We start from the raw sequence: 24,305 nt of genomic DNA, 5'->3' as shown, positions 1-24,305 counted from the left end.
TTCTTGAACATCTATATAAGTTTAGGTATTGTTACTCTCACGAACATAGTCCCAAATATATGACTTCAATTCTTTTATATATATATATATATATATATATATATATATATATTAATTAATTAGACTCAAATATAAGAAAATGATTCAGTTCAATAATTAAATATCTGATTCTCAAACTAGCAATCAAAAATATTCTTAAATATAAGAAAATGATTTAGTTCAATGATTAAATATCTGATGCTCAAACATCCAAAAGATTCTTATAACACACACACACAAATTAAATTTTAAATGAGAAAAACTAACGTAAAAAAATTTAAAATGAGAAAAATATATTTAATAAAAATTTAAGGAAGTAAAACAATTTAAAAATTCCGATTTCAATTTTCATTTAATAAAAAATTACTAAAAATATCTGAAAATAAAAATATTATATTTATATAAAAACTTAAAAAGCATAACATTTTAAAAAAAATTACAAATAAAATTACTAAAAATATTTTTTTTAAAATAAAAAAGTATTTTCATATCACAATGCAAAAGAAATTAAAAAAAAAAGAAGTACCAATAGATTTTTTTTTCAACACTTTTACCTTTTTTTAAGTTGTTTAAATTTGTATTTAGTTTTTTATGATTTTTAATTTTTTATATAAACATAATTTGAATGTATTTTTTAATAATTTAATTAATAAATAAATATTACAATTGGAATATTTTTCTTATTTTACCTTTTAAGATTTCTAAATTTTTATTTAAATATATTTGTTTATTTTTAAATTTATTCTTATATGTGAATTTTATTTTATAAAAGCATATATGTAAATATTTTATAAAACAAATAATATCTTTTATTATTTAATTTAAATTATAAAGTATTTTAAGATAAAATAATAATATTTCTATCAAACAAAAAAAATTGAAAAAGTAGAATAAATTAAGAAAAGTGAAATCATGGCGATGAAGGACCACCTCTAAAAAAAAGTTAAAATCTAAAATCGATATTTAAAAGTAGGACAATTTTTTTTTTTTGCAAGAAACTAATTGCACATTTAAAAACCGTAAGAAAATTACTTTCAAAATCTAAATTTGTAGAAAAAGGTAATTGTTGTTTTTAAATTAATTTTTTTAGGAAATATTTTACATTTTTTTTTGTAAAAAATTGTTATGAATACTTTTTATAAAAATTTAGAAGAAATTTTCTAAAAAATTTGAAAATTTCACTATAACTAATTACTTACAAAAATATTATTTATCGATTAAAATTCGTAAAAAAATGTAAGAAACACTTTTCTGCAAATTTTTGTAAAAATTCAACAAAAAAAATCTAAAATCTAAATAATTTTAGTATGCTAGTAGTGAAGATACACAGTAAAAAAAACTCTTAAATAATAATAAAATTTAGTGTCCAAAAATTATTAATTACTATGTCACATATTTAAATATCAATTTATAAAAGATAATTATTTAAATAATTAATATTATAAATGAAAATTTTTAATTGATAATTAAATTTTAGAAATTAATTATAATTTTTATTCATTTTTAACTTATAAATTAATATTTAAATTAATTATTATAGTTATCAACATTTTTTTGTAAAATTGGTTATAAATTTATGAGTATGATTTTTTTTCTTAAAAAAATTGAAGTTTAAATTTCATCTAAAATATAAAATTTCAAAAATTTTCATAACATTTTCTCTTTTTAGCATTCCCAGAAAATTGATGAAAACGAAGAAAAACCGACGTTAATTTGGTAGGCCGAAAATGCATCCTCTAAACCCAAAAGCTATAATATTTTGCATCGACTTAGGAATCTTCGCAATTTACCATATGTACTAGAAAGCAAAATATAAGCTAGTTAGAAGAGAAAATTCTCAACTAAGAAAGACTTCTCAATTGTCTTTAATTCAACCTTAATAAAAGTGAAATGAATATATTTATTTTCTTAGATGATATACCTCAAGTAATTGGAAAAGGCATTTTATATATAATTTGTAAAATATTTAAATATATAGTGTTTGGAATTTAAAGATGAGTTTAAACAATGACCTTGAGGAGAAATGGAGTTTCGATTGGAGGTTAGTCTATTCCTTCTAGAAAAATCTCAACATTGAGTTTATTTTTTCATTTTAAATTGATTTATTTTAATATTTCATTTGAATTAAGTTATTGTAATTTATTATATTTTAATTTCATTGTTTAAATAGAGTATTTTAGTTATGATCTTTAATGACGTGAATAAAAGTATTTTAAGTATAAGCAATTTGATGGAAGTATTCTGGCCAAAATCCATTTCCTTAAAAGTAGTGTCAAATAAAAAGTTGAAGGTCCAAAATAAAATATTTAAATTTTATATATTTAATTATTATTAATATAAAAAAAATATATATATAATTTAATATTAAAAATTTTGTATATATTTTTAAAAAAAATAATAATTTTGAAATTGCATTTTATATGAAACTTATTTTAAATAAAATTTTCTAATTTTTTTATTTTCTTGGATAATATAATATTTGAGAAGACTCTTTTATAATAAATTCTAAAGAATTAATATAAAACATTTTGTCTAATATGAAACGTTTCACTTATAATTTTTTGAATCTTAAGAAATTATTCTTTAATTCAATAGTTAAATTTCTAGGATCATACTTGAAGATGAGTGAAGAAGTAAATTTGTATTGTTTTTTTCTTTAAGGATATTTTTCCTTTTATTTTTCTAAAACAAAATGAATCTATTATTTTATTTTTCATCAATATATTTATTTAAAAAAAAACCAGATTAAAAAATATTTTATCAAAATCTAATTAAAAATTAAGAGATAAATATAAAAAATATAAAAAGAATAATATATTGATATCTTTTTTCCTCTTATTTTTTCTTTTACATTCATAATGAGCTGAAAAAAGATATCAATAAATTTTATTAATTTTTACTAGGTTTAACTTTTTATTTTATTATTCATTAGTATTAAATATTATATTTTATAAAAAATAAATAAATCTAAAGAAAATTAAAAAAATCTTGGATGCCCTTCTAAGGTCCCACTGCTTAAGGACAGAACATCATGATTCATTATAACTGGGAGAGACTTTTCTTCGTGAATGATGTCTTTTTCTTCCGTCCATTCATTCTTTCTCGCCTTGTCTATGTTTTCTGTTTACTTGACTTGCCTCGTCGATGACTTACTTTTCCAAGCCAAACACCAGCACGCTTCCTCGTCATAATAATAAAAACAAAAAATGGTTCAGAAAACATGATCCAAGAGCTCGTAAGCACATCCATGGCTTCCTGTAACATTTTCTTCCTCTTTATCCTTGTTAGCTTCCTCACTTTTGCAACTGCTCACGCACAGTCCGACTCCGACCCTGTCTATCTATTCCACAATTGCCCTATGGGCAACACAACAGATGGCAGCACCTTCCAATCCAATCTCAACATCCTACTCTCCTCCTTATCAGATAACGCCCCCGACAACAACGGATTCTACAACAACACTGTCTCTGGACAAAACCCCTCGGACTCTGTCTTTGGACTTTTCATGTGCAGGGGTGACGTCCCTTCTCAGCTTTGTCACCAATGTGTCCAAAATGCAACCCACCGATTATCCTCAGAGTGTTCCTTGGCTAAGCAAGCTGTGATTTGGTACGATGAGTGCACCGTTCGTTACTCCAACAACTCATTCTTCTCCACTTTCTCCACCAGACCTAGAATTGGCCTGTTGAACACTGCTAATATCTCAAACCAGGAAAGTTTCATGACTTTACTGTTTCAGACCATGAACAAAACTGCAAATGAAGCCGCTGCTGCTGTCGGTAACAAGTTTGCAACAAGGCAAGCATATATTTCTGGATTTCAGAACCTTTATTGTCTAGCTCAGTGCACTCCGGACTTGTCACTCAGTGACTGTAGAAGGTGTCTGAGTGGAGTGATAGGGGACCTTCCCTGGTGCTGCCAGGGGAAGCAGGGAGGGAGAGTTCTATACCCCAGCTGTAATGTTAGGTATGAACTTTACCCTTTCTATCGCTCCATAGAAGGACCTGAAGATTCAGGATTTTCAGAAGATCCAACTTATCTAAACCACAATTGCTCAACTAATGTAACTGCTGGCAGCACTTTCAAAATGTATGTAGAGACCCTCCTCACTTACATGTCCACCAATGCCACCGATGGAAAAATGTTTTATAAGGGCAGCGTGGAGAACATTGTGAATGGGCTCTTCATGTGCCAAGGTGGTCTTCCATCTGGGCTCTGTCAACAATGCGTCACCAAAGCAACCCTCCGAATATCCTCAGCGTGCAATTCGTTTCAAGAGGGTGTAATTTGGTACAGCCATTGCATGCTTCGCTATTCCTATCGCTATTTCTTCTCCCGAGTACAAAAAATCCCAACTTTTCAACTGTTGAAAGTCACCAGTGCCTCCAGCTCCGCCCCTGAGCAAGAGTTCTTCGCTTTTACACTATCAACTATGTTGGCTAATCTGGCGAAGGAGACACAGGATAGTGATGAGAGATATCTGACTAAATCATCGAAATTGAATGCTTTACAAACGCTTTATGCGTTAAGCCAATGTACGCAGGATTTATCTAGTGATGATTGTAGGGGCTGTTTGGAAGATATAAATGGAAATATCCCTTGGTCTCTCTTGGGAAGCGTGGGGGGAAGAGTTTTGAATCCCAGTTGCAGTCTCAGGTTTGAATTGTTCCAATTTTACGGCTTTGGTGACCAACCTCAACGGCCAAAATCAGGTGATCCTTCTCCATCTCCCCACAAAGGTAAACACTAAACTCACTGTTTTTTCTAATGTTGATATTTTAGTTTATGAAAATGCTACTTTTAAAACTATAATTTTTTTACAATCATATCCTTACCTATTTTGTATTTATTTTAGAATCGATTATTTTATCTATAACAATATATAAAAAAAAGACATATCTTTGTGACATTTCGTTATTTTAATTTTACACTTAATTATTAATTTAAAAATTAATTATTTTATAAATAATTTACCTTTTACCTTTATTCTAAAAACCTCTTTTTATCTTCAATCGTTATTGTAAGAACTTTTGTTGTGTACATACCTTATTTTTCTAATTTTACATTTAACAACTTTTTAGAAATTAATTATATATTTTTTATTGATCTTAACTTAAATTTTTATGAAAATTAAAAAAATGCAAACACATGTACATTTTGATACTATAATATTAGTCTATTAAAAAATGTGAACACATATATATAATATTAGTCTAATACACATAAGGTATTTGATACTATTTTTAACTTAATCTTAAAGAAGTGAGTTTATGGATCTTTTATTTTATATAATGTTTAATTTTGTATTTTCTACTTAAGGTGAGATTTTGATTAATACTTGAATTATTCTCGATAATACTAAACATTAATAGGAGTTTGCAAGTGACCACAATGAAAAGTCTCGTTCTTACTTTTCTTCTATGTCTATTAATCAAACAACCATATTGGTTCAATTGAGTATTCCTACTTAACATTAGTCTAACACACATAAGGCATTTGATACCATTTTTAACCCAAAATCTCAAAGAAGTGAGTTCATGGATCTTTCATCTTATATAATGTTTAACTTTGTCTTTTCTACCCAATATAGAACTTTGATTCACACTTGAATTATTCTCGATACTATTAAACATTAGTAGGGGTATGCAAGTAACCACAATGAGAACTCTCGTTCTTACTTTTCTTCTATGTTTATTCATCACGCAACCATATTGGTTTAATTCAGTACACCTACTTAATTGCAACCTCAATGGTACTTATTTAGTTTGAAATTGGCTAAAGACATGGTTTAATTATAGTTTATTAACAATAAATTTGATTTGGATATGGACTTTAACTCATGATTCTAATATCATATTAAGAAGTAGACTTTAAATCTAACTCAATATTACAAAATCAGTTTGTGAGATAAAATTTACATCCATTTATAAATTTTAAATTAATCTTATTTCTAATCGATGTGGGAATTCTAAAAAAAACACATTACAAACGTATTTATAGAACAAGAAATATTGTATATCATTTCTTTATGTTATATAAAATTGACAATTAATTCTATAAATTGACTTGAGATCATTAATAAAATAAACAAATTTTAGAAATTATGAGTACATCATGGGCAATTTAACTATACTATATTTATGTTGATTGTTTTGCAGGAAAAAGAAAAGTATCATTATTGCTAACAATGATCTTGATTATTGTACCCACAATTGTTTCAGTGATACTCTTCTTTTTGGTCTACTATTTGATAAAGAGTAAAGTAAGAAAAAGTGCTAAGACTATTCTAAAAGAAAATTGTAAGTATAGTTAAAAATGCATGGTCCTTCTAAATTTCATTATCTTTATCATTTTAATTTTACAATTCATTCTTATATTCTCGATTCAGTTGGTAATGAAAGTGTCACTTTAGAGCCATTGCAATTCAGTTTGACGGTAATTGAAGTTGCAACCAACAACTTCTCAAAGGAGAATAGGATTGGAAAAGGTGGATTTGGAGAAGTTTATAAGGTGAGAACATATGACATATTACTTTTGTATTCAATTTTTCATCTAAATGATAATTTAATTTTTAGGGTATTCTCCTTGATGGACGACAAATCGCAGTAAAGAAACTGTCAAAAAGTTCTAAGCAAGGTGCAAATGAGTTCAAGAATGAAGTTTTATTGATAGCCAAACTTCAACATAGAAATCTTGTGACATTTATTGGTTTTTGTCTTGAAGATCAAAACAAAATTCTAATATATGAATATGTGCTGAACAAGAGTCTCGACTATTTTTTATTTGGTTTGACTTTTCTACCCTTAAACTTTTCATTGTTATTTATGTAGATATTATGTATATTTTTTTATAAATTATATATTTTATACTTACATCTCTCACTTGAATATGTAGATTCTCAACAAGCAAATTTGTTAGGATGGTCTGATCGTTATAACATTATTGGAGGGATTGCTCGCGGAATTCTTTATTTACATGAATATTCTCGACTCAAAGTCATACATGGTGATCTTAAACCTAGTAATATCTTATTAGATGAAAATATGATTCCAAAAATTTCAGATTTTGGTTTGGCTAGAATTATTGAAATACATGAAGACCAAGCGAGTACAAATAGAATTGTTGGAACATAGTACGTTTGAAAAAAAAAATCCTTATCATTTCATCTTTACTTCTTCACATAATATGTTTTGATTATATTCACATTTTATTTTTGTAGTGGTTACATGTCTCCAGAATATGCGATGCTCGGACATTTTTCAGAAAAATCAGATGTTTTTAGTTTTGGTGTCATGGTTTTAGAAATTATCACTGGAAAAAGGAATGCAAATTCTTATGATCAACCATATGGTGTTGGTGATGGCCTGTCAAGTTATGTGAGTATATCATCTAAAAATTTGGATCCAAGAAATTTATGCTTTTGCTGCTATAGGGGACATCTTTGATCATCTTTTAGATTGATTCAATTGCAGTTAATTCAGAAATTCTAATTCAAAATTTGTTACAGGTTTGGAGACAATGGAGGAGTGATAGCTTGTGTATATTAGACCCTAGTATTAAAGAAAAATATTGTGAAGAAGAAGTTATTAAATGCACTCAAATTGGTTTATTATGTGTTCAACAAAATCCTGATGCAAGACCAACAATGATGGAAGTTGTTTCATATTTTAGCAATCATTCGATTGAATTGCCAGATCCAGAAGAACCTGCATTCTTCTTGCATGGTAGAATGGATTCAAGACCAGTTCCACATTCCAAACAACATACCAATGGCCACACCCCATTTTCCATTAATGAAATGCCAACGAGTCAATTTCTTCCTCGATAGTGAATTTTTTTCTTAAATTTCAAGTGTCTATAGAATTGGTAATTAGTAACATGTAATGGTCTTAAGACGTTTAAATCCATACGAATTGATGTTAATTTTTTTCGAAGAAATACTCAATTTAGAAAGAAATAGTATGAATCTCCATATCTCTCATGTGATAATACCTATATGATTTGTAGTTAAATATCATAATATAAATTTACTGTGCTGATTTTCTCCATCACATTTTTTTTATTTTAACAATAAGATAAATAAATTAATTTAAGTTATTTATTTTGAGCATTCTGGTGAATAATTTTTTTATGTTAAATATTTACGGGACGTATAGTAATAGAGTAAATTAATATGCGGATTTTTTTCAAAACAGGGTTAGTTTTCCTGATATTTACAAAATGGGGGTTGGTTAACTCTTAATTTACATTCCAGGACGATGTTATCATGATCCGAATTAGGTAGAAATATCAAAAAAATTCGTACTAATTGGTATCTGTGGATAAAATCTGCAATTGATAAAAAATAAATATTGTAAATTGATATCCGCAGTAAGAGGTACAAATATTTTTAATACCCAAATATTAACGGAGTGGGTACGGGTATCATAGTATTTGTACTTATGAATACCCATATTCGCTATACTTTAATTTAAATTAACAAAAAAATAAAAAAAAACATGATTAAAATATTATCATATTGATTTTGAATAAGTTATTTTTTTATCAATTAGTTTTAAAAAAATCATTTTTATGTAAATTGTCATTTAACACTATTTAAATGAGTTATTTGGAATAAAGTTATGAATGTTATGTATTTTATTTTATTTAAATTTACGATTAAAATATCTTGTTAAATATTTATTTTTATTTTTTTTAAATACTCGCGAGTATCCGTGGATATTAAAAAATTATACAAATATCCACATAACGGGACAAATATTTATTTAACAAATAAGGTACGAAAGAGCTATTACACATACTATACTCGCTTGTTGACATTCCTATTTCCAATGACTTCAAATCTGAAATCATTATGTGTAGGAACATTTTTCATGTAAATTTAGTGTAAAAATATTGTCACATTGTGACAAAAAATATGAATATGTCAGTAATAATAAAAAATTGTCTCGAAAGCTTTTTTTTTACTACAAAAACAGAGCACTCATATCTTTTTTTTCTTCTTCATTTTTTAACCCTTGCCAGACAACTTTGTTCATATAAACTTATAATTCATGCACCCTCACTACACTTCACTCCATTCACATATGTGGTGACCAATCACACCCATATTTCTCTATATTAATTAGTTTGAGTTTAGCGACGCTAATCTTTTATAAACTCAAATTATTTGTTTTATTCTTCAGCTGGCTATTTTTACTGGGTTTGGTTGACACTACACCTTTACTAATACAATTTTAATTTTCTTTTATTATTTTAAATTTTTTTATTCTTCAATGTGAGCTTGCTTTGGCACCACCCCTTTATAAATAAAATTTAACTTATTTTATTATTTAGCATGAGTTTGGTTGTTGCTACACCTATATAAATAAAACTTTAACTTTTTTTTTATTTAGCATGGGTTTGGGAGACTACTCTTTTATACAACTTTTCAACTTTTTTCAAGATAGGTCTGACGGACTCCAACTTTTTATAAATAAAAAGTAGTTTTTTATTGTTTAGCATTTTGGAAATAAAAATTAAATTTGTTTTTATTAGTGTACCGGCAGACTGTCCCGCTTTGATCTTCAGTTGGAGCTAACTTGTCTCAATCTTCATTTCAGGTCAACTTGTTTTGAATTTTGATCATAATTTGCTTATCTTGTCCTTTGCCTCACCTTCTGTTGGTTGTCTCGTTTTGATCTTCAATCTGACTTACTTTGCCTAACATTTGTTCTAACCTGCTCAACTCGAACTACTTCCTTGACTTGAACTTTGATTCTGGCCAACTCGATTTGACCTTTATTTTGCGTCGACTCAACTCTAATAACTTTGGTCTGAGTAGATTCGAGTTGACCTTGAATTGAAATAACTTGGGTTAACATTTGATCTAGACTAAATGTGTTGTACTTAAAAGTTAATTAAAATTTTATGGTGGGATCAAACCTACTTCATCCTCATCTATCATATGCGACTTTAGGGACTAAGACTATTTTTACCTTACTCATTTAGTAATCCTAAAGAGACTTATTTAGGAGTAGATAAGATTGGACCTAAAGATTATGATTAAATTTACACTTCTAATAACTAGTGATGAAAAATGTCAAAAAATAAAATAAAATCCACGGACACTTGGTACTATTTGTCACTTATGGTTTGCTTGGTTTAGAAAAAATAAAGTGAAAGCAAAATAATTTATAAAAGAAAAAGGAGTAAAAGATATCTTCAATTAAAAAAAATTGTAAGGTATAAAAAAATATATAAAAATAATGATATAATTTGATAAAAAGATTAAAACTAGTTTTAATATAAAAAATCATCTTACAGAATTATTAAAATATCTCATAAATAGTCTTAGATTACTAATTTTATTATTTCATTGATAAGTTTTGTCTTAAGAAAAATCCTACCAAATTTTTGTATATAAATTCAAAAGAACAATATTTGATATGAATTTTAGTAAATACTACTATCTTTTCATTAGTTATTTTTTCTCAATCAAACAAACTCAATTAATATTCCCCTCCTACCTTTCGACCCCACTCTCCTCTTTAATTCTATTTCTTCTGCGCGAAACATGGTGATGAAGATCTACCATAACATGTAGTATAACTTTTCAACATATTGGAACTAATTATGGAAATACTTTTTTTCTTAACGATTTTCTTTTTTGGCATATACCTATATACATGTAACAATATATTTAAGGGCCCAACAATCTATTAATTATGTGAATAATTTAGAAAGACATATAGGGGCTAAAAAGAATAAAAGAGTACAGAAAGAATCATGATTCAAATTAGTCACCCTTAATATTATTAAAAGAAATAAAAGGATTTAATATTAAACTTTGAGTACTATAATGTTTTTTTGATGTTTTAGGACAAATAACTATCTTATATAGTTCAAAATTAAGGACAATTTAAATATAATTTTCTTTTTAAATGTTTTGAGACGTTTTTTTTAAATAAAACCATAAAATTTTAGATTTTAATTTTTGGATGCAATAATCGATCATAATAATGTTATATCAACAACCTTATGATCGAAATATTTGTGTTATGTGGAAACGAAAACAAAATTCTAAAAACGAACATTTCTTATTACTAAAAAAATTTATATTTCGTGTTAATTTTGTTTTGAATTTTTTTTTAGAAAATATTTATAAATTTTGTTATGAAAAAAAATTGTAAGAAATTACTGCTAATTTTTTTACAAAATATTTTGTATAAAACACTTTTCGCAATAAATTTTATAAGAAATACTTGCGAATTTTATAATTTTGTAGGAAATAATTATCCACGAAAGAATTACTTGTCAATTAAAATTTTTAGAAAAGATAGTAGGAAAAAGTCTTTTCTTATAAAGTTTTTTAAGAAATTTGCAAGAAAATTCCTATATAATATGAGAATTTGTAATAGTATCTTATCGAGATAATAAAAATATTTTTTAAAATAAACTTTTATTTCCTTTGGAACTTGAGTTGGAGCTTGTTCCACATCCTCCATGACTTCAGAATTTAGACGAAAAACAATATAAATCAACCTTGAAGTTGGTCTTATTAAAAATCAATAATTGAGAGATAACTAATAATTAGCTTACATATTTATTGTTGATGCAGATTAATAAATATATTCACACCGGTCCATTAATATTACCTAAAATGATTGTTACAATAATGGTCACGTAAACCCAATTTAGAAAAAATGAACCACTCTTAAAGTTGGTCTTCTACTTTGAGAACCTATACCTACTTGAAAATAGTTTAGAACGCAATTTAGTTACTTAACCTTTATTGTATGTGAGGATGCAACATGAGAAACTTTTCTACCTTCATGGTCAACATCACATACTATAGTATACTATATAAGCACTTTCCTTCCAATTGCAAATGATCATATAATAATCATTTTGCCAATTATCTCTCTCTTCATCTTCTTCCTGACCAGCTTAAAATCTTCTCATCATGAGATTCTTGGAATTTCATTGTGATCCAATGTTTGCAATTGCAACCTTTGCAGCTATAGCTATAACAGTGTTTGTGATATTCAGAAGTTTCATGTGCAAGAAAGGAAGGTACCATGTGGTTGCGGGAACTATGTTAGAACTGCTGCTCAACTTCCGCAATCTGCACGATTACATGACTGCTCTTGCCAGAAAACACAAGAGTTACCGATTGCTTTGGTTTCGCAGGAGCGAAATTTACACTGTGGACCCTGTCAACGTTGAATACATCCTCAAAACAAACTTTGCAAACTATGTGAAGGTACTTTCGAATTAACCTTATAGTTTTTGTCTGAATAGTTGAATACACAATCTTTTTCACCCTTCCTTCGAAATTTTATCACTTTTATTCTGGTGTGCTGTTGTTACAGGGCTGGTACCACTATGAGAAATTGACAGATCTTTTAGGAGATGGAATATTCTCGGTGGACGGCGAGAAGTGGCTACAGCAGAGAAAGGTTTCGAGCTATGAAATTGGCACCAAAGCAGTGAGAGATTTTAGCCTTCAAGTGTTCAAATCCAATGCAGTAAAACTTGCAGGAGTTGTTTCAAAAACAGCTACGTCAAATAATCCAGTTGATTTCCAAGTAAGATTTTGTTATAAAAATTGGTGAAATCCATTATAAATAAAATAAAAAATCTATAATATTAATCCAATGGTGTTTATTGACAGGAATTGTTTATGAAATCAACCTTAGACTCGGTCTTTAAGATTGTCCTGGGTGTAGACTTGAACACCATATACGGAACATACGAAGAAGGCACTCAATTCTCCAATGCCTTTGATGAAGCAAGTGCTATAACGCTGTATCGGTATGTTGATGTTTTCTGGAAGCTCAAGCGTTTTCTCAACATTGGATCAGAGGCAGTACTTAGAAACCGTATTAAAGAGGTGGATGATTTTGTTTACAAACTAATCACAATCAAGACAGAGCAAGTGCAGCAGAATTCACAATCTGATTTTCCTGTGAGTCAAATTTTTTCACCCCTCTTGTTATATTAAGAGTAAATAATATAGGCATTCACAATGGGAAGGATTTTTAAGCTGGCAATGGCATAGAGTCATAAATTGTTACATATTGTAAGGCTTAACTCAACCTATGACTTGTATGGTGAATTGACTTTATCTCTAGCCCTACATCAACTAGAAATAAGGTCAAGTTATAATATATAAGTGATGCAGATCTCATCTTACATCAGAGTCATAAATTAGAATCTATCTTAATGAAATTGTATGTTTGTTGAATCTATTATTTTATCCATTATTGAAATACCCGTACCATTAATGTTTAGTACCACGATCGAGATATGTCTCGACGTGTGAGAAAGTGTGTTGGAAGTCTCACATAAGACTAATTTATAATATATAAATAGGTCTAAATCTCACCTTACACATCGGTTTTATAAAGTTTAGTTAAACTTAAAATTCAATTTTTGACGGATTCAAATTCTAAGAAAAATTTACGACAATTGAGCATAGATATTAAATTCTTGTGATTTGATATGTATATCTATTGACAGGAGAAAAAAGCAGATATGGTGTCAAGGTTTCTGGCACTGAATGAGACAGATCCCAAGTACCTAAGAGACATTATTCTCAGCTTCGTGATTGCAGGAAGAGATACAACAGCTGCTACTCTTTCCTGGTTCTTTTACATGCTATGCAAGCACCCTCATATCCAAGAAAAAGTTGTGCATGAAGTTGGAGAAGTAACAGAATTGAAGAACACTTGTAGTATTGAAGAACTCGCAGATAGCTTAACCGATGAGGCCCTGGGAAAAATGCACTATTTGCATGCAGCTTTAACTGAAACACTCAGACTTTACCCTGCGGTTCCACTTGTAATGAACTTGTGCACTATATATGCATTAAAATCAAACGTTAAAAAACCAAAAAGAAACAGCATCAACACTTCAGAAGTTAAAGTGTGAAGAAAGAACTGTTAATATTTTAACAAACTTTAACAATTTATCATTCTGCATTTTATCACCATCTCCCTTAAGAGTCCATATTCTGTCTAAAGATTTTATCTGTGATGATGCTACAGGATGGGAAACTTTGCTTATCAGATGAAACTTTACCTGATGGATTTAGAATTAGGAAAGGTGATTCTATATCATATCAGTCATATTCCATGGGTAGGATGGAATTCATCTGGGGTGAAGATGCAGATGAATTTCTACCAGAGAGATGGCTTGATGAAACTGGAACTTTTCAACCAGAAAGTCCTTTCAAGTTCACAGCCTTTCAGGTTAGCTTATTATGAAAACTTTGACAATATGTGAAGAATGTGTTAGGTTTTCACGAAGGGAGTGAAAAAATCTATAGAATAGATCATATACAACTTTTAACCAAAAAGTTAACACAATAGATCTTTCTACTTATATACTAGTCCTTTTTCTCGATTTTATCTGGTCTGGTATGCGGTACTTTTTGTTGGAAATCCCATGTCGACTAGAGATAAAGCAATTTCATAATATATAAATAAGATACAAACCTCACCTTACACGTCGGTTTTGTGGAATTGAGTTAAGCTTAAAACCCACTTCTAATATGGTATCAAAGTCTGATAATGTCTATCCTAGCGAACTTTCTTGATTCTACTATAATATATAATTTTGAGTAAAAGCACACTGCTTTCTTGAGTAATTGAAACTTTGAAATTGAAGTTGTTGTGACTGTGCAGGCCGGTCCAAGAATTTGTCTGGGGAAAGATTTTGCATATAGGCAGATGAAAACTTTTGCTGCTGTTCTTTGTCACAGCTACAAATTCAAGCTGGGTGTCCAAAATGAATGGGTGAATTATAAGACTATGCTCACTCTTCACATTGATGGTGGTCTTCATCTGCATGCTTCTCAAAGATTCCAGCCAAACTGAATATCACAACGGTTCTGGTTTATTATCACCAATGGATAATGTGTTGGGAATATTATTGGTAAAATAAAGACTGCGTGTGGGTGAATATCATTACTGCAGTGTGAATAAAGCAGTGTAGTGGATGGATATAGACTTGTAATTCAACTGGATCCTTCATTTTCAGTGTAGATTACAATAGTTGTTTAATTTAAAGGGTTAAATATGTTTTTGGTCCCTCAAGTTTCAGCGAAATTTGGAATTAGTCCCTCATCAAAACTTTTGACCAATTTAGTCCTTCATCTTTCAAAATGCGTGAATTTAGTCCTTTTAACCAAATTTTGTTAAGTTTATCTGACGTTTCGAGCGCATTTCATGATAGTATTTAAGTTAACATTGAAGCAAAAATGTGTCAAACAGTATAAATAATTTAAATACTATCATGAAATGCGCTTGAAATGTCAGATAAACTTAACAAAATTTGGTTAAAAGGACTAAATTCATGCATTTTGGAAGATGAAGGACTAAATTGATCAAAAGTTTTAATGAGGGATTAAACCCAAATTTCCCTCAAACTTGAGGGACCAAAAACATATTTAACCCTAATTTAAAACATACATTTAATAGCATTTTTTATCTGTAACTACGTCACCTTATTGTGAGATATAAAATGTTACAATAAAATCTTTATTATAATACTTGTGACACCCGAGATGGTTGACATAGTTGGTTTAAGGATATATTTGATAACATTCTTGAAGTAGTTCTTATAGAAAAACAATTTCAACTTTCATAAATTAGAATTAATTTACGAATAAATTATTTTGTAGAAGTTGGATTTGTGCATGAATAAGTTTTACAATTTTTCTAATTAATTTTTACACAGATTAAAACTTATTTATGTTGTAAAAATGGTGGTTTAATATATTGCAAAATATATTACCGTTGCATTTCTCATTACTTCTCAGTTTTTGACTATTATTGGTGCAACTGTTTTGATTTGGTATTTATATCAACATCAATATTTTTTAACCGTTTTTGTCTTATCAACCCCTCTCTCCACCTATCAATAAGTATTTTATGTTTCCTCCTAAGACACACCTTCAGACTTTTATTTCTACTCATCGCTACATTCTATACTCTATTATTATTTTATGTACTCTTTATCTAAGATATTATATCCTGGGTTTATTGATACTCTGTAAAGAGTTGTTTATCTTACTAGATTATGAGATCTTTGGGATATTCGAGATGTTCTTGTTGTATCCTATAGAATTTAAACACATACAACGAATAAATTCTTAAGAACAGTGATCGTGATCCCTTACGCCTCAGGAAATACTTCTAATTTATGATTTATGCGGATTATGTAACATTTATCATGTGTAATGCTTTCGAGAATTAGAAAAAGATAGCGTACTTCTTATTTGCATGCTAGAATATGCTATGGAGAGGTTTTTTATAGAGATGAACAACATCTACTCTCGAATCTCTTAAGGGTGATAATATTAAGGAGATACCAATAATATGTCTTTATATATTAGAGATTTAACATCAAATTAGACTAATTTATATATATATATATATATATATATATATATATATATATATATATAAATGATAACCATTCTCCTTTTTTTAAGCTAGTATTTTTTAAGCTAGTTTTATGACAATGTGTATCAAAGATTTCATGTCAACTAAATATTAACTCAATTTATAATATATAGGGAGGCAATTCTCATTTCACTATTATGACATAGATATGTCATTTTAATATACATAGTAGTTAAAAGATTTTGAATGAAAAAAAAAAGAGAGAGAGAAGAAGATATGATGAGCTTTGGAATAAGTTCACAATATTAAACTTTCTTTAAAAGAAAATGGTAGGAAAAAAAAATCAATTAATATTAATTGTGAAAGATGAAAGAGGATAGATTATAACTTTGATAATAAAGAAAGTAAAAAAGTGGAAGAGAAAGAAGTTGGTAAAAAAAATTTAAGTATCATAATAAATCTAATATAATTGTCATAATATAAGAGTTAAATATGTTTTTTGTCCCTTAACTTTGGGTGAATTTTGAAATTAGTTTATTTCGAAATTTTGAATCAATTTAGTCCTTCATCTTTTGAAATACATCAATTTAATCTTTTAATCAAATAATGTTAAGTTTATTTGACATTTCAAACGCGTCTCATAATAGTATTTGACTTAACATTAAAGCAAAGATGTGTTAAATAGTATAAACAATTCAAATACAATCTTGAAATGTGTACGAAACATCAAATAAACCTAACAAAATTTGATTAAAATGACTAAATCCACGTGTTTCGAAAGATAAAAAACTAAATTGGTCCAAAATTTTAAAATAGACTAATTTCAAAATTTATCGAAAGTTAATAGACAAAAACATATTTAACCCTAAATATAAATACTTTTTGAGGGTATAAAATTCATATTGAAGAAATGCTAATCTTTTTACTATAAATAAAGATAAAGAATCAATTTCAGGACTAATACTTAATAGTCTCTTTGGATTTCAGTTGGAAGACTCAGGTTAGTTTTCATTTTGTATCAGACATGGAGTTAACATATTTAATCATTTTTATTTACATATTTAATCATTTTTATTTACATTTAACTACGTATAATTTTTTTATTTATAATAATGACTATTTTAGTAACTAACAATTTTTTATTTTATAAATTGATATCTAAATTGGTTACTATAGTGACTAACTACTTTTAGTCACTAAAATTTGTTGTTAACAAAACATTTTATTGTAATGTTAGTTAACAAAAGTAAATTGTATTTTTTTAATTATTTAGACCATAAGGATTATATGTTGGTTATAACTCTAATCCACATGGAAAATTACGTTTTTACATTTGTTATTATTAACCAATATAAAATATATATTTTTTGTCAGTGTTGGATAAGTGATGTAATTTTATGATGTATCAATACTTCAATTTGCTTTATCTATTTGCGTTCAATATGTATTTGTGTCTGATATTTTAGGATTATTTATTAATATTAAATAAATTATTCAATCTATAAAGCAGTAGTACTTTTATAATGATGATACTATAATTTTTTTTGGACAATGTTTAATACATATGATTTTAACTTAGATTCACACAATAATAATCACATATTTTTAATATTTTTAAGAATTTTTGTACATTTTTCAATATGTATATATCACATGTAATGTCCTATTATCTTCAAGATAAATATATCGACATATCATACGCGTGTCATATCTAATACATGTAATGTATTCATACATTGATCAAAATAATTTAAGTAAAAACAATTGCTAATTGCGTTTAAATGTACATTTTATTGAAAATTAGATACAGAATGACAATTTGAACTTGCATTCTTGAAAGATAATGATATTACAACACTAATTTTTTCCATTCATTTGATGCTATCTTTTATTATCCTTTATTAATTTTTTCTTAAATTTTAAAAAAAAATTTAAATTTAAAAATCAACTTTTACATGTAAATGGTGTTTTGAGACTTTTTCCTTCTCAAATTTTTCCTCTAGTTTTTTTGGAGTATCCTTTCATTGTTAGAGTAGGGAAACAACTTCAAATTCCGTACTCTCTCTCACTATAAACTTACATAAACAAATTCAATTGATTTCACCATACACAACCACCATTATAATTGCAACTATATAATCATTCCTTAAAGTAACTGTGTGACTAACAAGATAGCACAAACTACATTAAGGTCCCCAATCTCATACGTAGCAGCTTGTTCAAAAGTAATGACTAAAATAATTATGCAGAGCACAAAGTGCATGCATCAATCAAGAAACAGTTTTGCAAGGATGTCAGAAGACCTTAACCATGCAGTAACTTCATACCAGCCACCAGAACTCACACATAAAACAACCACCTACCTTTATGCCGGGACTAGGGATGTCAACTGGGTGGATAATGTCAACTGGGTGGACAGGATATGGGTAGTACTTCTTTTCCCGTACTTTACCGGTTGAATAAATATTTGTTTCGTACTTGTATTTATAACGGATACCTGCATACTTTTTTAATATCTACGGATATTCACGAGTACCCACAAATATTTAAAAAAATAAAAAATAGATAGTTAATAACATATTTTAATGGTAAATGCAAATAAAATATAATACATAACATTCATAAATTTCAAACAAAGTCTGAATAATTCATTTAAATAGTATTGAATGACATTTTACAAATAAATGATTTTATTTTCGAAATAATTGATAAAAAAAATAACTCATTCAAAATAAATATGTTAATATTTTAATTTATTTATTTATTTTTTTAATTTAAATTAGAGTATAACAGATACAGTTATCTACGAGTACGAATATTATGATACACCGTACTCGTCCCGTTAATATGTCATACACTTTATCCGCAAATATCCATTTACAATATTCATTTTCTATCCGTTGAGTTTTATCCGCAAATTTTTGCACGAATTTTTTTTTACGTCCATAACTGGAACACAGGAGTCCATAATGATTTTTTTTATACTATTACGAGCATAAATAATATACTGATTTTAGTATTTTAAAAATATTTTTAATATATTTTAAAATATTAAAATCAGTGTCTATTGAAATATTTTGAAGGCATATCTTAAAAATCGAACAAGAAAATCCAAATTCGACAGCGGTCTCTCCATTCTAGTATTTAATATTGCAACCTCAAGATGACAGGTAAATTATGAAGCACAAACCCCTTATATATCTCTTCACACTTCCTTCCTTTTAACCCAACACCCTTCTTCAAACACTCTACCTTTCTCCTTCTTTGGCATGAAACATGGCCAAGATCATTATGGGAAACATGGGTTGTTTTCTTACAAGCTGTCTCCTAGTTCTAACAATGTTGTTCTCTGCAAATGCTCAATTTGCCAAGAAGACTTACCTCGTTCAAATGGATAAGTCAGTAATGCCAAAAGCCTTCACCAACCACATAGAATGGTATTCATCAAAGCTGAAATCAGCACTGTCCACATCTCCAGAAGAAGCTGATGCGGAGAGTGAGAAGAGAATTATCTACACTTACCAGAATGCTTTTCATGGTGTTGCAGCTAAGTTGACTGAAGGAGAAGCTAAGAAGCTAGAGGCTGAAGAAGGAGTTGTGGCCATATTCCCAGACACAAAGTATGAGCTACACACCACAAGAAGTCCTGCATTCCTCAGGCTTGAACCAGCAAAAGCCCCTAACATGTGGTCAGAAAAGTTTTCTGGCCATGATGTTATAGTGGGAGTGTTGGACACTGGGATTTGGCCTGAGAGTGAAAGCTTCAAAGATGTAGGCATGGGACCAGTACCTGCTCATTGGAAAGGTGCCTGTGAGATTGGAACAGGATTCACAAAAAGTCACTGCAATAGAAAGGTTGTGGGGGCAAGAGTGTTCTACCATGGATATGAAGCAGCAATTGGTAGAATTAATGAGCAGAAGGAGTACAAATCACCAAGAGATCAAGATGGGCATGGCACTCACACAGCAGCTACAGTTGGTGGCTCTCCTGTGCTTGGGGCTAACCTTCTTGGTTATGCTAATGGCACAGCAAGAGGAATGGCACCAGGTTCAAGGATTGCAGCTTACAAAGTGTGTTGGATTGGTGGGTGCTTCAGCTCAGATATTGTGTCAGCTATTGATGCAGCTGTGGCTGATGGAGTGGATATTCTTTCCATCTCTTTGGGTGGTGGAGTCTCCTCTTACTACCGTGACAGTTTATCTGTTGCTGCATTTGGAGCAATGGAGAAGGGTGTTTTTGTTTCATGTTCTGCAGGAAATGCAGGACCTGATCCAGCTAGCCTCACCAATGTTTCACCATGGATCACCACAGTTGGAGCCAGCACAATGGATAGAGATTTTCCAGCAGAAGTTAAGCTTGGAAATGGTAAAATAGTGACCGGAGTTTCACTCTACAAAGGGCAAAGTGTGCTTTCAATTCAGAAACAATACCCTTTGGTGTACTTGGGGAGCAACTCTAGCAGGGTTGATCCAAGATCCATGTGCTTGGAAGGGACTTTGGATCCTAAAGTGGTTTCAGGAAAGATAGTTGTTTGTGATAGAGGCCTTAGTCCTAGAGTGCAAAAGGGTTATGTGGTGAGAAGTGCAGGAGGGGTGGGAATGATTCTCACAAATACTGAAGCTAATGGAGAAGAACTAGTTGCTGATTGCCACCTCCTTCCAGCAGTTGCAATAGGAGAAAAAGAAGGAAAAGATCTCAAAAGCTATGTCCTATCTAGTAAAAGTGCTACTGCAACTCTAGCTTTTAAAGGTACTAGGTTGGGAATAAGGCCATCTCCTGTAGTGGCAGCATTTTCATCAAGAGGGCCTAATTTTCTGAGCCTTGAAATTCTGAAGCCTGATTTAGTGGCTCCTGGGGTGAACATTCTTGCTGCATGGAGTGAGGCCATTGGTCCATCAGGTTTGAAAGTGGACAACAGAAAAGAGAAGTTCAATATACTCTCTGGAACCTCAATGTCATGCCCACATGTGAGTGGTGTAGCAGCTTTTCTTAAAGCCAATCACCCTGAGTGGAGCCCTGCTGCTATAAAATCTGCTTTGATGACTACTGCTTATGTTCTTGACAACACCAGAAAAACTCTCACAGATGCCTCAACTGCTAAACCTTCAAGTCCTTATGATCATGGTTCTGGACACATTGACCCTATCAGAGCTCTTGACCCTGGTTTGGTATATGACATTGAGCCACAGGACTACTTTGAATTCCTATGCACACAGAATCTGACTCCAACCCAACTACAAGTTTTTGCCAAATACTCCAACAGATCTTGCAAACACTCTCTTCCCAGTCCAGGGGACTTGAACTACCCAGCCATATCATCATTCTTTACTCAGAAAACACCCACTTCATTCTCCAGTCCTGTCATTGTTCACAGAACTGTCACCAATGTTGGCCCTCCTGATTCCAAATACCAAGTTGTTGTCTCTCCATTCGAAGGTGCTTCTGTCAAAGTTGAGCCTGAAACTCTGAATTTCACAAAACAACACCAAAAGCTGTCTTACAAGATTACATTCACACCAAGGGTTCGGCAAACATCTCCAGAATTTGGAAGTTTGATATGGAAGGATGGTTTGCACACTGTGAGAAGCCCCATTGTGATAACATGGCTGGCACCACCAATGTGAATTTCAACCTTCTGTAGTGTTTCTTTGTTGCAATAAGAAAATCTTCTGTATTAGGAATTAGAAGTTCATCCTTTTGTATCACCAGAAAAGTTATTATTTTAGTATTCTATCCTATGTTCCACTTCCTCCACCTTGGACTCGATCAACATCTTCTTCATTCACGTATAATTCATAAATTCAAAGTTGCAAAATGCTTAAAAATTTCCAACAAACATGGAACTTATTTCTGATTCTCAAATCTCAGTTGCTGTGATTACATTAACTACTACTCGTTCCTCCACTGTTTTAGTTCATACACTCATGCTTTCCGAATATTCTTTTATTCAGTGTTAAGAATTTGATTTTAAACCTAATTCAATTCTACAAAATCTGTTGTAATCCACTTATATACCATGAAATTGTTTTATTTGTAGTAAATGTCCGATCTCCAACATTTAGTATCTGAATTTTGGACTAAGGAATTGAACAATATGAATACAATATATACACATGCAATTTTTGGTTTGTGCAGAAAAAAATCTGGTGGTCTTGTCCCTTTGGCAAATCATTTACTGCAACAAAACTTGGATGCCACGAGTGAGGATTTCACTGTCACAAACCATTATATGTCGCTTTTGCTTAGTTAATTTCCTTGTGATGTAAACTTTGGTCATCATTTATGACAGTTGAAGTTTAGACAGACCCTTTTGACCATTGGGGACAGAAAAGTTAATGGATAGCAGAAAGATGAGGCAAAGCATTTAGTAATGAAGCTGCACTGTTCTTTTCCAGCTATTTCATTGTTTCTTCACCTCTCTATCTGTCTGTGAATTTAATTGAGTTGAACAAAAGAGGCTCCTTGCATGTGCATCTCAACTGCTAAGTAGCTGGCCTCATCAAAGAGTGTGGTCCAAAGTACTTATACAGATTCAGACACACTATTCTTTAGTACGTATCATTTTTCTTTTATATAATGCCTTCAAAGTTCACCTGCATGCGCAGGTCCTATAAATCTAGTTTCCAATGTTTTTCTGAACAAAATTCAAAAGTAGGGCATGGTTTTTCGATGATATTTGTTGTATATGACAAGACATGTTTTACATTATATATAAAAGTAAAAATGTTCATACTCACTGCAATACAAATAGACAGAGCGTATATATATGTAATTATATGTAGTCTTTTTCTTAATAAATAAACATCTTTGTAAGGAAATTTTGTTTTTTAACTTAATTAACTAATCAAAACCCAACTCAAAAAAGCTAAAATGCACTTGAATAAGATGGCAGGATCAAAATCTGTGAGTCAGAACCAGACTTTTGCAAAGAGTATAACACCCTGTCAAAATCAAACTACTCAGTAACAGTGCTTCAAACCAATGAAAGTAAGACCTTTTGGAGTACTCATTTCTCATCTAAAATGGATTATAAGTTAGGAGTGGGTTTTAACCTTAATTTAATCTTTAAGATGATAAATTTAATAAAATAATAAATCTTTGTTGAAATAGACTTATATGATTTTAATATTATTTTTAAAATTAAATTTTAAATATAATTTAATATTACAAAATTAATTTGTAAGATAAAATTTATGTGGTGAGCTTGAAATCTCCAACATTTATCTCACTAATTTTGAAATGAGACCTACGCATTACAATAAATGTTTATACTATTTTAAAATATTAGTTAGTACATCAAACATTCTAAAAGAAATTCAATTAAATGACTAAATAAATGCTTCTATTAATAATCTTGAATGAATATGTTAACTAATTAACCAGTTAACTTGTTTATCGTACATTTGTAAAAGTCACAAAAGCATACAATCAATTAACATAGATTACTAACAGATTATAATTTAATTAAATAAGATACATTACAAAGAAAACCTTTAAATAATAATTAATTTTAGTAAAGCTTGTTAGTTATTATATTAACTAATTTAGACACTCATTTACAAAATAAAAAAAATTATTAGTTACTAAAATAATCATTATTATGAATAAAGATTATAATTAATCATTAAATTAGTTACTAATTAATTAGAGACTAATTTAAAAACTAATTTCTTAGGTAGTTAAAATTTTGTTGTTAATGTTTAGTGAACAATTTATAAACTAATTTATTTCGTAGTCAAAACCATAGTAACTAAATTTTAAGAGACCAATTATAATTTTTTATTCATAATATTGACTACTTTAATAATCGATAATGTTTTATTATCTAAATTTATCACTATAATTGTAATTAATAATTATCTTTAATTATTTTT

The 24,305-nt window shown here is 29.3% G+C and overlaps 2 protein-coding genes and 1 pseudogene across 6 annotated transcripts; all 3 read left to right on the top strand.

Annotated features, from left to right (window-relative positions):
• The first annotated feature begins 3,141 nt into the window (after positions 1-3,141).
• LOC114181531 (cysteine-rich receptor-like protein kinase 5) lies at positions 3,142-8,076 on the top strand. Of its 5 annotated transcripts, XM_085672762.1 has the most exons (8): positions 3,142-4,778; positions 6,198-6,338; positions 6,428-6,549; positions 6,615-6,675; positions 6,763-6,825; positions 6,934-7,171; positions 7,259-7,415; positions 7,547-8,076. In XM_085672762.1, the coding sequence occupies exons 1-8, from the start codon at positions 3,260-3,262 to the stop codon at positions 7,865-7,867; spliced, it is 2,622 nt and encodes an 873-aa protein (XP_085528888.1). In that variant the 5' UTR covers positions 3,142-3,259; the 3' UTR covers positions 7,868-8,076. The 5 variants fall into 5 exon arrangements, with proteins under 5 accessions (XP_085528888.1, XP_085528887.1, XP_027923806.1 ...); XM_085672761.1 differs by having other exon boundaries at positions 6,261-6,338; positions 6,615-6,825; XM_085672763.1 differs by lacking the exon at positions 6,763-6,825 and having other exon boundaries at positions 3,143-4,778.
• Positions 8,077-11,912: 3,836 nt separating this feature from the next.
• LOC114181249 (cytochrome P450 704C1-like) lies at positions 11,913-15,220 on the top strand. Its single transcript, XM_028067652.2, has 6 exons — positions 11,913-12,283; positions 12,393-12,608; positions 12,695-12,988; positions 13,543-13,863; positions 14,070-14,273; positions 14,709-15,220. Exons 1-6 carry the CDS (start codon positions 11,984-11,986, stop codon positions 14,898-14,900), a joined length of 1,527 nt encoding a protein of 508 aa, XP_027923453.2. The 5' UTR covers positions 11,913-11,983; the 3' UTR covers positions 14,901-15,220.
• A 4,382-nt stretch (positions 15,221-19,602) lies between these two features.
• On the top strand, positions 19,603-22,185 carry LOC114181416 (subtilisin-like protease SBT1.3 pseudogene; annotated as a pseudogene).
• Positions 22,186-24,305: the final 2,120 nt, after the last annotated feature.

Source organism: Vigna unguiculata, chromosome 4 (assembly GCF_037176805.1).
Source record: "Vigna unguiculata cultivar grain cowpea cultivar isolate G323 ecotype 2 chromosome 4, ASM3717680v1, whole genome shotgun sequence".
NCBI lineage: Eukaryota > Viridiplantae > Streptophyta > Magnoliopsida > Fabales > Fabaceae > Vigna > Vigna unguiculata.
Note: the sequence above shows the minus strand (reverse complement) of the source record. Positions and strands in the feature narration are given on the sequence as shown.